Source organism: Thermobia domestica, chromosome 2, assembly GCF_964235325.1.
Source record: "Thermobia domestica chromosome 2, izTheDome1.hap1.1, whole genome shotgun sequence".
Taxonomy (NCBI): domain Eukaryota; kingdom Metazoa; phylum Arthropoda; class Insecta; order Zygentoma; family Lepismatidae; genus Thermobia; species Thermobia domestica.
Genome location: NC_137455.1, coordinates 95089591 through 95103633, shown reverse-complemented (window position 1 = coordinate 95103633; position 14043 = coordinate 95089591). Strand labels below are relative to the sequence as shown.

The 14043-nt window shown below is 33.5% G+C and overlaps 1 protein-coding gene across 3 annotated transcripts in view; it reads right to left on the bottom strand.

Moving 5' to 3' along the window:
- Positions 1 to 14043, bottom strand: part of LOC145674205 (transforming growth factor beta receptor type 3-like) — a 118973-nt gene that overhangs the window by 27587 nt on the left and 77343 nt on the right. For all 3 annotated transcript variants that reach the window (XM_081744037.1, XM_081744038.1, XM_081744040.1), the window contains exons 12-14: positions 11410 to 11580; positions 8220 to 8355; positions 4518 to 4687 (exon numbers count right to left, since the gene is read on the bottom strand). In XM_081744037.1, coding sequence (XP_081600163.1) covers positions 4518 to 4687; positions 8220 to 8355; positions 11410 to 11580 — 477 coding nt within the window. The remainder of the gene's footprint in view (positions 1 to 4517; positions 4688 to 8219; positions 8356 to 11409; positions 11581 to 14043) is intronic.

Sequence of the window (14043 nt, the reverse complement as noted above, 5' to 3'; positions counted from 1 at the left end):
CCCGTCAGATTTGTAGAAAAAGCATTTTATCGGCTGTTTTTCCTTAGTATTCTCGCCTACAACTTTATCTTGTCTCTTAAAAACAGCTGGGTTTAGAGCTTCTGCTCTAATTTCCGGCGCACTGTCTAAAACTGTCCCCTTTGCAGCAACTACAGCTAAGTCTGCCCTTTTCTGTTCAACCTCATGCGACTTTACATAATTCAATTCCTCCAATAAATATAACTGTATTTTTAAAGCATACGCTTCTAGCTGTTTCAGTCCCGAAAACTCTTTTTCATGTAAATAGACCTTATACTTTGGGTGTACCTTGGTCAAAATTTTCTTTACTTGTTCTACTTCCCGTGGAGGGTCAGGCAATCTCTTAAACAAAAGTGACATCTCCCTAACAAAACGCGCTAGAGATTCACTTGGTTTCTGAATCCTACTCACTAACTGCGATTCAATCTCTTCCTTATAATTAAAACTAAAATATTCTTTAAGGAAGCTGTCTTTGAATTCCGCAAAATTTGCGAATGGCTTCTTGAACTGGAACCATTCCTTACTTTCTCGCTCTAAGACTTTTGGCACGACTCTTTCTAGAATAATCTCTAACGAGACTTGTTTATGCGCCGCAAAGTCTTCTAAACTAGACAAAAACTCAAATGGATCTTGCGACGGATCCCCAGAAAAATGAGAAAGCTGTAATTTCACCTCCTCAAAATCTTGTCTACACGAGCAACTAGCGTTTTCACTTCTTCGTGTATTTTGTGAGTCTTTCAAATTCCTAATAAAATCTAATAGAGACTCAGCGCTCAACTGTTCGGTTCCTTCCATTCCCAGAGCTTGTCTTAAAGCTTCTAATTCAATAGAATTGGACTCCATGTTTCTCAGTATCTTCCCTGATCTTAAACGCATATACTACTTAAAAGAAAAGTCTAATATCCTGGACAGCAGCCACCAAAATTATGCGATGTGCCCTATATAACACGTATATCATATAGTATGTTCCGACTACTATCTTATACTACGCTTCAAAACCTGAAAATTAATTCGTGAGACACTCACATAATATAAATAAATGTGCTTACTAATCGTCTAGGTAACTAGTAAACAATAAACTTAATATCAATACCCAAGGTTCAGGGAATTTTATATCAATCAGACTTTTCCAAGTAGACTAGTTTATTCAAAATTTCAAAATCAGAACAAAACAAAAAAAAAAGGTCCTCTGAGATTAATATCCCTTAATGAAAATGATTTCTCTAATAAAAAAAAAAAAAATTTCGTTCAGGTACACCTCTAGACCCAGAGGTCCCCACCTATGTAAAACCTTAAATAACAGTTCGCCCCAAACATGAAGCTTCCTTTAAAATTTGTCTAAAATTCCTTAAGAGAGGTTCTGAACATGCGTCCTCGTACAAGCCATCATGAACCTCACATACTCTAAAGACAGACCCAACATTCTGAGAACTGTCTGGCCTAAGTCCCTAATTCAGGAATCGCCCTTTATTGGACAACCCTTAATGAAATCAGCTAGTTAACAGACTTCAAAAAGGTAAAGGGAAATGGAAAATTCCTTCATTTAGGAATAAAGCACCTTCTCTCAGGCTCGGTAGTAGGAATTAAATTCAAATCAAACCACAGCCTACCATCCCCTTATATGAGGAATCAGCTGTGAAAATTCTAATCGGTTAATCAAAAACAACTAACCAAAAAAAAAAAAAGTATATATATTACTCATCCGGCTCGGTTGCCATAGCAACAGCCTTCCCTAAAATCAAAATAGAGAAAATTTCTGAAAACATACAGCGTTCGGAAGGAACGTTGTAACAATAGATCTAAAAATCCCTACTACAATTCATTTCTTAAAATATTCCTAACCGGGAATCGAACCTATCCTTAGACCTTACCCATGGACATACAACCAGAACTCAATTATTCTGATTCGTATTCCGCTTAACAAGTCTAAAGGTTGACCCTATACACAGCCATCTCTTTCGGCTGTACCCCTGCTCTGACTTAAAAGAAAAGTCGCGAGGCAAAAGAGACCCAAGGAGCACGAAAGCTCCTCCCGCTAAAAATTCCGTCTCGATTCTATCAAAAGAATCCAAAATCTGCCTCCTCGCTGCCATTCCCTTCTTACTTATATACGATCTAACAGCTTTCCCCCTCTCCGCTACGACGAGAAGAAACTGTCACTGAGCTTAACAGTGTTTCCAAATGAGCTAGCTAGCTACTGAACTTTTGCCTTACTTGGAATTATTTTTTTTTTTTTTTAACTGAAAAGAATAACTTTTAAAGGTTAACATATACACATATATATACATACATTACACAATACATAAATGCACACATGAATATATAAATTTATATAAAGATTAATAGAAAAAATACCAATCTATAATAGTTTTACCAGCGCTGGTTTTTAACCTAATTATATATGTATTAATAAACAAGAAATAATACGAATATTAAATTTCCTTTAAATATATGCATATATGTACAAAACTAGCAATGGGCCTGAAAGTGCTCATTGCACATCCAAACTGCTCTTTTACTGCAGTGGGGAACCAACATTGTATAAATCCACCTCTAAATTTTGGCCGCAGTGTGACATAATAGGGTGTCTACTAAAATTCCAAAATGAAATTTAGTGATTTTTTCCTTCCCAAACCATAAACTTTAGTAACATTGTCAACAATGAATTTTCGTGCGAATTGGACCGAATTTTCATGCATGCGATAGAAGCGTGTTTTGCTTGCGATCTGGTAGCGTTTAAAGCCGACCATAGACATTTCTGGCGGTGAATTTTGACGTTTTATAGAACCAACTTTTCCAGTCTATACTTATATTTGTATAGATAAAAGAAATCCTGACCCAAAAGCTAAACTTCGTGACTTGTTCTTGACTTTCATGACCGTTTTCTGATTTCGTGATTTTTCCATGACTTTCGTGACTTTCGTAACCGACAGACACCTGCATAATATTTGCGCCTTAAGTTTCCACGCCTCTGGAAGTTCCTTAACCAGTGACTTTACAGTCACTGTTCTATTCCGAATAAATTTGAGGTGCTACTCAAATGACAGGCAGAATTGTAAAATGTCGTGCAAGTGTTACAGTGGACTTTCTACGTACGGTGCACTAGGACTGAGTGATGAGACAAACCTAAACATGATACACGATGGTGGCAATTTCGAACTAATCATTTAAGGCTACCAGATATCCGCAAGAAGGAAAAATGCTTGATTTTGTAACTTAAAAACGGATCCCAGTTTGGAAAATAAAGGTTTTCATCAAGCTTTCAATCATTCTCTGGTGGTTTGTCATGTACTACACGCTCATGTTTCCATTTGGAAATTCTAACAGCAAAGATGGTGGATTTTAAGGTGATAATCACTTTAGCAAAGTGGTTGAGAAGTTTCCCCCAAAATTATCTTTACGATCACAACATTACCCTACGTATGCATTTCCATGGTACTCCGCTGGTTTCCCATTTTTGGATACCCTTTATTTTATGTTTGCTAGTATGTATGAAAAACTACAGTTCAACGTTAGGATATTATCCACATGTACAGCCTTATTTAAAAACTTAGCGGCCACCTCTGTTTTAAAAGCGATGTATTCTTATTAGATATACTTAAATCACACGAATTTGAATCTTCTTTCGCAAATAAGATTCAAATCTTTCGATTTCTATTTCAAGCAAAGTATTAAGATTTCCCACGTGCTGTTGAAAGAAAAGAAAGATGGATTGCATTAAAAAAAAAAAAAAAAAAAAAAAAAAAAAAACCTACAATCGCTAATAAATAAGAGACCACATATCAATCCGGTTTGCTCCGAAATTAATTATTGTTCCTCACTACTTGATATTACCGGTTGATAGAAGATCCAAAATGTCTCAGCTCCCATCGAATGTTTGAGTTTTGCGTCCCGCAAATGTCTCTTATACGTAAAAAGAAACTATTAAACGATGGTACCAAGCTAACATGCCCTGAGTAGGGTTTGAACTCATGACTAGAACGTCCTGTTGTTGGAGTAGTGGTAGTGCCGCAGACCATTCACTATGCCTGCCACTATCCGTGATATGTATTAAGTGTCTTATTATCAATCTAGTATTTTAGTCTTTACCCAGTACGCAAAATATTCTAATTGCAGCACCGCTTTTTTACTTGACTAAAATAAAACGCAATAACACTGTATGTAATCAATGTAACTCATTTTCTTTTAACTCTTTCAGAACTTTTAGATAAGCACTCTCGATATTTAAATACATGAGTGTGAAAGACGAATTGATTTTTCTCTTATTTATATACCTTCGTTCATTTGCCCACAAGAGCTTATACAGTTTTATTTGACAGCAATATTTAAATTAAATAATTAATTTTCGATTTACGTTCCCTCTAGTTTATATTCTCTTTTCACTGAACCAAAGTAATTTAAAACTATGTAAGTGCCTGAATGGATAAGACCTTTAATGGATATTCTTCAACAGAAAATTGCAACTGTAAACTACATAATATGCTGTAAAAATGTCCCACCTGAAAACTAAATCTACCATGCAGAGATCCACCTGTCGAGATCTCCTGAATTTTAACAGATAGATCAGCTGGGCAAGAATTCCGGATGAGAGAAATATGGAATGCTTTGACAAGAGGGTCTGAAGAATTAGAGATCCAACACTCCTCCGTTACGACCTGAATAACAGCATCTGAAAATATCATAAACATGTAACTATACAAAATCTTATACAGAATCTTGAACAACAATAACACAAATATATATATATATATATCGTATCTTCTTGAACAATGAACATCCTACCGGAAAGTGTGATTCCAAATTTTCGCTTGAAAGCGCCCTCAATTGACAGAACTAAAAGGTTCAGAAAGAACTGATAAATGATATATGGAATATGGCAAACGCACAGATCTTAAAAATTCAACGATTCAAATGTCCTATCACCCTACGTCCTTGCCCTCATAGAGGTACAGTTTCGTATAAAGCTAATTAATCGCACGAATTTTCTTAGTTTCAGCTACGACAGTAAAGGTGTAGATGGTCAAGAATCGGTCTTTCGAATTCACCTAACTCAAAATTTGTTTTCTTCGTTTTAATATAAGACGGAAAACTTAATTTTCAATATATATATATATATATATATATATATATATATATATATATATGTGTGTGTGTGTGTGTGTGTGTAATGCACCATATATGCTATACATTCCCTGTAATTTCGACGACTCTCTCTCTCATTTCATTCAGTCTGATGTTGAGATGTTCACTGTATTTGGTTTCTCTGGTATGTTCTTTAATTTTCGTTTAAGTTATTTTGTCATGCCAATATATGATTCCTGAATGAACATGTCTGGAGAAAAAAAAAAAAAATAAATAAAGTTCCGAAAATATATTGTTGTATCTTATTGAATTTTTTTTACTGTTTCTTGGTGATTAGAAAACTACACTCAAACCATGTGAAAAAAAACTTTCCTTCAATCTGCTGATCAAAGGCATGCTTATTTACTTATTTTTATTCTCGATGGAATTATTATAATTTTTATATATATTCCAACTTAGTTTTTCTTTTTTTCTATAGAGGGAATATTTTTTTCTTCTGAACAAAATACCCATTTAGTCTGTAATTAGAGAACATAAACGGACAGTTAGTTAAAAAAAAAAAATACTCTTATTTATGTTAATACGATTGTACCGATTTTGTGTGTATACATTGTCTTACTTGTTTACAAATTAAAGATCTGAAAACAGAAGCTAGTTTTTGATCAAAAGGAAAATATCAGTATTATGGAGATAAGAGAACTCTCTTGTGGGTATATGGTTAGCGTACGCACTTTGGGCGTCGGAGACCCGGATTCGATTCCCGGTGAAAGCTCATGTGGTTCAGATTTCACGTTAAGCAGTAGGTCTACGTTTCATATAACCTCGCAGCAGCACGAGAAGATAAACTCTATAATTAGACATATGTACCATACGTAACTTTTCAACTTAGTGCAAATTAGACTTCGGAATAAAACTAATTTATAATTCTGGACTATCAGAAAGGAAGTCTATCAGAAAGGTCTTAATTTGTGATTTCATTTACTCATCAAATATTGTAAAAAACAGCTGCGATTCTTGAGTTTTTAAAATAAATTTTCATATATGTATAATTAATTTTTAAACGAATGACGGTCGTGTTAAAGCATAATAAAGAAGTGAGAAAGATAAAAATAAAAATCTTTGATTTTAATATTTCTATATTGTACAAGAGCAGGCTTCTGAAAGTTTAAGTGTTTCTGTAGTGAAATCGACTGAGATAATACTTAAGGTACTTAATTATCACTTGCTTCTTTCAATACAGTATTAATAAACAAAGATACTGATAATCAACAAATAAAAACACTACTCCGAAATGACGTAATTAATGATCAGGATTTTTTCACGTCATACATCATTAAGGTACTGTACTTAATTGTACGTATTAGATTACTTTACCTATTTACTAAATAAGGCAAGTATAACTGAAAGTTGTCGCTTTCCTACAAGTATTTCCTGAGTACGAAACCCAGTGCTCAACAGAAATAACTATAATTTATAACGTAAGAATAATTCATTGGAACTAAAGTCATTGCTGGATGAGCTCCATTAAAAATGTCACACTGACTACTTTCAGTACATATAACGTTCTTAACCTTGTATCTCAAGTTAGGTGATCTATTCAGACTGTTTGTCGTCAGTAACTTCTTATAATTGCTAAACTAGACACACTGAAACAGTCTAGGTATATCACCTAACCTGAGATCCAAAGTAAGAACTTTATATGTAAACTCCTCGGAACTTTATGTATCCTCTAGTATTATCAGTAAATAAGCTTTTAGTACAGATGGTAAAATAATTAAAATATTACTAATGTTATGATGTGCCCATAATATATTCATTATCATCTTAATGTTAAAATAATTTATATGAAGATTTTCAGTGTTTTTTTTTCTTTTTTTTCTGATTTCTAGGTGGCAGACCAACTGTTTTCCCTGACCCGAGTCAATTAAGATAAAAGCTCCAATAATGAAGAATGCCTGTAAGAGCAAACAGCTGAGCTGGTTAATAATGAGAATGAGCAAGAATGAGCTGGTTAATAACAGCAAACAAGCAAATACGTAAGCTAACCACAGAATTGCTATTTGAAAACTACTGAATAAATCTTTTTTTTTTTTTTTTTTTTTTTTTCTCGAACAAATTGGCCTCCCTTCTCCCCAACAAGCGGATGTAACATTAGGATTTCCACGGAAGTTTGAAAATACTGCTTCAGTCACTTTGAAAGAAAATGAGACGGGCTTCTAAAAAATGTAGTAAATAAAGAATAAGTCAATTATTTTAATGATATATTTAAATTTTTACCCAAATTCCATGAAAATAGGATATTGAAAGAACGTTTTCTTTCTGCACATGCAGTATTTAAAAGTAGACATAATAAATATTTGGTAAGGGGATATTACAGCTGCCAATGCCAATTCTCTAAACTCCATTTTTTGTTCAATTTTTTAAAAATTATTATTTATGTTAAATGTATAATTATTTTGTACAAAATGTTAAAATGAAAAAAAAAAAACAATAACTATGTTTATGCATTTATAAGAATAAAATCTACGTAAAATTATTACTACAACAATAATTTCCCCCCAAATTTGTTAAATGTAAAATAAATAAATAAATAAATAAATAAAAACTAATATTGTACAACACATAAAAATGTAAAAAGAAATGTTATATGATACTACTAAGTAACACAATTATTTCGACTGACTGCTTCAGTCTTACTTCACTGTGCTACCGTGTATGAATTATCAGCTTATCTAAACAAATAGGCAAACGGAGGGGGGAGGGGGAATCATTTCCTAAGCAAAATCCCTAACTTTACCTGATTCGCAGCTTACGTACTTATCATTTCGTTTTCCTTGACATTTCCAGAATTTCCATTCCAGATTTGTAAGAATCCTGCAGCGAACATTTCTCGTCCATTTGCTATAGGTTTACTTATGATTTCACAATTTATTTAGCAAATAATCTATCAATTAGGTATACAGAAAAAAAAGAAGAAATAAAAATGCTATAATAAACTTAGTTGTTCTTAATCCTAGATTTAGACTATAAAACTTAAGTAGATCTGCAAATACTGCATTCTCTTGGAATGAATAACATTTAGAAAAAATATACAAAGAAAAAAAAAAACAGCTACTTACGTGCGTCAATCCATGTTTTTATGTAAAGAGATTCATCATACTCAACTTCGGCCTGACCGCTTTTAAAATCTACTTCGTGTTTGTGCTCTTTGTCATAATATACTTCCATGTGATATAATTCCGACACATGACCACCCTATAGCAATAGAAAAGATAAAAAGAAATATGAGTAAATGTAAGCTATACTGTGAGAGAACTGAAGATGTTTGACTTAAGATGGCCAGGAAGTTTTCATTTTTCTTCAATGCGGTGACTAATAAAGAAATAAACAGGATATTGGAAGTTCTCGTTTAATGGAGGTCCAGTACTCAAAACAATATTATAAAACAAGTGCTCTAGACAACGAAAAATTATCATACTATCTATGGTGTCTTTACTGACTGCAATACATATTGCTCGGTTATATGCAATACAGGGCTTATAGTGGTCAGGTCTCTTGTAAATAGTTGAAAAGTGACCAAGAGCACACCAAAAAGTGACCAAAATCTCATGATGCCCCTTTTTTCCTTTGTCAATTTTTCCATCACCTCTCTCTTTGTTGTTTTGTTTCATTTTTCTTCTTTACTTCTTCTTTTTGAGCTTCCTCCTTTCTTAGGTTTTCTAAGTATGCTTTGTAGTTACGATAAGCAGACTTAGCAGATGTAAGAAGCTTCTGAGTAAGTGGAACCAGTTCTGGCCTATTTCCGAATTTCTTCATCCCAGACATTATATTTAACTTAGCATTGAGAGTTCTTAAAGCCATGAAATATTCAAATTCATCATCTACTCTTACGAAGAACATACAAGAAGCATACACAAGACGAACATGATGAACCCCTTTCCCCCCCCCCCCCCCCGCACACACACACACCGTTGAGCGGAGCGTTAATTACGAGAAAAAACTAAAAGACTATTATGACAGAAGAAAGAATACACACAGAAGGATTCTCAACCCCACCTTGCGAGCTTAAGCATCCACCAACCATCCACTGTGCTTTAGAAGTGAGAATAAAGCTGAGTAACAAGTTTCTGTCTTCTTCCATTTCTTTTTATATCTTTCTTAGAAAACTGCCAATGCAAAACATAAATCACACGAAAAAGTCACTATAGCTCCCAAAAAACGTAACTTTTAGTAACAAATTTGAAAAAAAAAAAAAAAAGTAACTTTTATTTATAAAAAAAAAATGCCTCACTATAAGCCCTGCCAATATTATAAAATCAAACCTTTTGTTTTATAAATGTTTGTATCAGTCTATTATTATAGTTTGTACTTTTGGTACGTAAATAACCATTCAAAATTTTCTTTAACCGAATGAAGAAACATTATTATTAATATGCTCTTTTTGACTGAAGTATTAATGTTGATTTTATATAACATTGTTGCTGAAAAGAAAAGTAATTAATATTCCTAAGTATTAATAGTGATGGCTAAAAAATTTCATATTAACTAACTCACTAACTATATGGCTTATGGAACCCGGAGGTTCAATGTCGCATTCATAAATGCTCTCTATTGACTTCTGTCCTTAACTAACTGGATCCAGTTTCTACTTTGTACTCCTATTTCTGCGAGATTCTTCTTTCTGTCTATTCCGGTTGGGTTTCCAGTTAAAATTTTGAAAGTGCTCCTACTTTCTTCTATTCTGCCCACATGACTTGTTCACTTGAGCCTCCTAGACTTAGTGACCCTAACAATATTTGGAAACGGTATAAATTGAGGGGTAAATTTGGATAAGGGCGTAACTAGCAATTCTTAGATTTTTCAGGAGAGCAGGAAAGCAAACGCCCTTACCCAATTAACCAACGTATTCGCACACCATTTTTGGAGACAGGTGCTCGCTACGGAGTAGAGATATTACCTTAACACTACCTAGACACATACGGACATGCTCAAACTTGCAGAAAATATGTATATCTCATTTTACCGGAAATAGGTCGATACGCCCTTATCCAAATTGCACCTTCAATTATATTGCTCCTCGCTATGAAGTTTTCTCTATTCCCCATTCCCGTTCCTCCTGGACCCGAATATTCACACCAGGATTTTATTTTCAAATACTATCAGCAAAGTACATACTACGTCTCTTAATTTTGTATCTTACAACTGCTAAAAAAGTTTCTTACAACTTATCAATTAGGAAGATACAAATTAGATTAATTTGGAAGATACTAAGACACAAATTAAAATCTTATTCTTGCATCAAACCAGTTCATGGTAAGAACAATTTCAATTTTACGACTTTCGTTTGGCAATATAATTCTTTTCTTTGTGAAAAATTCTGGATCACCTTTACATTCTTTATCACTAAGTACTAGTTTAATAGAAAATATTACCTTAAATCCACAGTAAACAAACGCAAGTAAATGATTATTATCAATAAATAGTAAAAAAATACAGGGCTGTTATACATTCCTTGCTATAAAACAAATGCTTATAACTTTTAAAAAAATAATGATATTGTAGTGAAATACATTTTAAATTGTGCGACACTATCAACACTATCACAATGATGAGGAATGTGTGGTGTGCCGTATCAATGGACCACCTCATAGGCACGTTTTTCTTCGACGAAAACATTTTGCAGGGGAAATATACCTTCAAATGATTACAAATTTCCTGAAGCCCGAATTGGTCAAGCTCTAAATCAAGGATCGCTTCCACTACCAGCAAAATATTTTGCATTTTGCAACATTTTGCACAAGTCGTCAGGGACTACCTTGGCTGTGAGCTACCTGATGGTGAATTGGGGGCAGAGGCCCATCCCTTGACCCCCAGGTCCCCAGATTTGACACCCTGTGATTTTTGGTTATGTGGTCACGTTAAGACACAGGTGTATGCGGAAAAACCAAAGGACCCGCAGGACCTGAAAGCTAAGATTAGTGAAGTGTTCAATGACATTTCTGACGACGTCAGACGGAATATCATTCACGGATTTCGACGGAGGTTGCAGGATTGTATGGATGTCAGCGGAGCCCAGCTGAAAGAGTGGCGGTGTATCTATGGATGATAATACAAAAATTTAAGTCTCAATAAATATCTTAATATTTATTTCACTGCAATATCATTATTTAAAAAAAAAGTTATGAGCATTTCTTTTATAGCAGGGACTTTATAACACCCCTATCGTTTTAGACTATTTATTCATAAATATACTATTTCGTACAATTTCAAATCAAATCATCTACGTTGAGGATCAACTAAAAATCTTACCATAAAGTCTTCGTCTTCTAATGACTCTCCAGGAACATCAATGGGAACTAGAGAAGCAGGACTATAGTCACACTGCACTGAAATACCATCATCTTCTAACATATCATCAAATGCTCCAGAAGCTTCAAAATCTTCATCATCACTCTCAATTCGAGACAACTTCACATGCACCTGTGAAACAGGAGTTATTAGTCATATTTCAAAGAAACGTTTATACATCTGAGAAATTGAATACATTTCGGTATGCAAAATATTATTATATTCAGCACATTTAAAACATTATATTATTTTTCTTAAATTTTATCATGTGCAGAAAAAACATTGTCAAAGAAATGAATTCATTATTTACTTCCTGAAGTTACAGGGTTAGTGTTGTAAAATTTCCGGAAATTTTGAACCTGCTGGTAAAAATACGTTTTTTACGGGTTCTTTCCGGAAAATTGGGAAAATAAAAAAAAAATTCTATTAGGTTAGTTTTACTAGTAATGGGATCTTTTTTTCTCGAACGCGTGAAAAATGTAAGTTGAGAAATTTCAATATAGCAAATATTAAAAAAAAAAAAAAAAAAAAAAAAAAAAAAAAAAGTAGTAGTAGTAGTAGTATTCGAAAATAAAATTGTAATTATTCTTGAAAATTAATAGTCTGCACTCATTTCCTTTATGTGCCTTTTAGTCGTTTACACCTGGATGTGCATTAATCACAGAACTTTTACAATTGCATACACATCTACCATCATGAAGCCTTTCTGTTTTGCAACAATTAGGGCTCTTGAATTAAACTGAGTCCATAATGTGCTCTTTGATCTGGTGAAATTTTGTAAATTTTAACCAAATTATTTCTTAAAAGAAAGAGCAGTAGGTAAATTTCACTAATACTCATGCACTTAGACATATAATTACTATCATTTAATATTCAAATACAGAATTTACTATAAACTTTATGTACAAAATTTTGTAAGTAAACAAATACCTGTTTTCTAGTGCGACAAATTATCTAACTTGGAGGAAGGAAGTGCGGATATATATATTTAAAATTACCGATCTTGGTGTCGAACCCATAGTTTTTGGGGTTGCTAAGATGAACAGTGACGTTTCCGATGAACCTTAAATTCAAATTCAGCTCTGCAACTTGGGGGAAGGGGAGATATGTAAAAAATGATGGAAAATAGCCGATATCAGTATCGAATCCATAATTTTCGGGGATGCTGAGATGAAAAGTAACACTTCCGATGCTGTTTAAATAAAAATTGAGGCCCCCCTAAAAATATGTTTGGAAGAAACACTGGGGGAGAGAAGATATATAAATATGTTTGAAAATGACCGATATTAGTGTCGAATCCATAGTTTTTAGGGTCGCTGAAATGAACAGTAACACTTCCGATGCCGTTTAAATCAAAATTCATCCTCGTAACTTGGGGGCGGGGAGAGGTGTCCGATATTAGTGTCGAAACCATGGTATTTGGGGGTTCTGAGATGAACAGTAACTTCCGAAGTTGTTTCAATCCAAATTCAGCGCCGCAACTCGGGAGAGGGAGAAGGGGTGGATATATATATAAAAAAAAATGATGGAAAATGGCAGATATTAGTGTACCATAGTTTTAGGGGTGGTTGAGATGAACAGTGACACTTCCGGTGCCGTTTAAATTCAAATTCAGCCCCATTAGTACTAGTAAAGGGGGAGGGTGACATGTAGAAGTAATTGAAAGTGACTGATACTAGTGTCGAATTCATAGTTTTTGGAGTCCCTGCGTTTATTGGTGCCCCTTATACCTAAAATGAAACGTATTCTTCCCGTGCGAAGAACGGGTATTCTGCTAGTCTTTAATACAAACGAACGGAAGTTACACATGTTAAATTTATTAATATATTTGTCGCTGCTCAAATTCACGCACTTGTACGGCGTATGTGTGTACATGTAAATAAGATCATCTCTGTTTTTGAGTTGTTCGAAAAATATACAAATAATAAAGAGGGATTTTTATCAGAAATCAGAAAACTAAAAAGTAAAATTAAAAGCTGTTGCTTTAAATATTTTTCCTGCTAGCGCAATACATTGTATACATTCTGCAGACATGTTACAGCAAATAAGATTAGCATTAGGCGAAGAAATAGTTTTTAAATTATATTTTCCAGTTTTTGCCAATGTTTCCGAACAAAAGATTTTTTGTAATGGGTTCAAAATCTCCGGAAATTTTACACAGTACAAGGAAGATACGTATCGCCATAAAATATATATTTGATTTTAATATACTGGTTATAACTAATATGATTCTGGTAGTGTTATTTTAACACTTTCCTGCTGTAAAACGGTAACTTTATAATATTACTTAAGATAATTTAAATACGTCTATATTAATTCATTTAACCAGGATTATATTTTAGTATCTTTTGTAGTCATAACTCCATTCTATCGAGGTGCTTACTTTAAAGGAGTGGTGCAAATATAGCTGTTGCCACAAAATTTCCCTATCCTAAAACAAGAAATATAACTACTCATTGATCTTAACTGTAAACTAGTAAATATAAAATAGTTTTCATTTTAAAAGCGTAACGTAGTAAAATATTCGAAAATTTCAATTTTTCCCAATTTTTTTCCATTTTTTTTCAAGTTCGGGAAAAAAGGTAAAAATCTGTT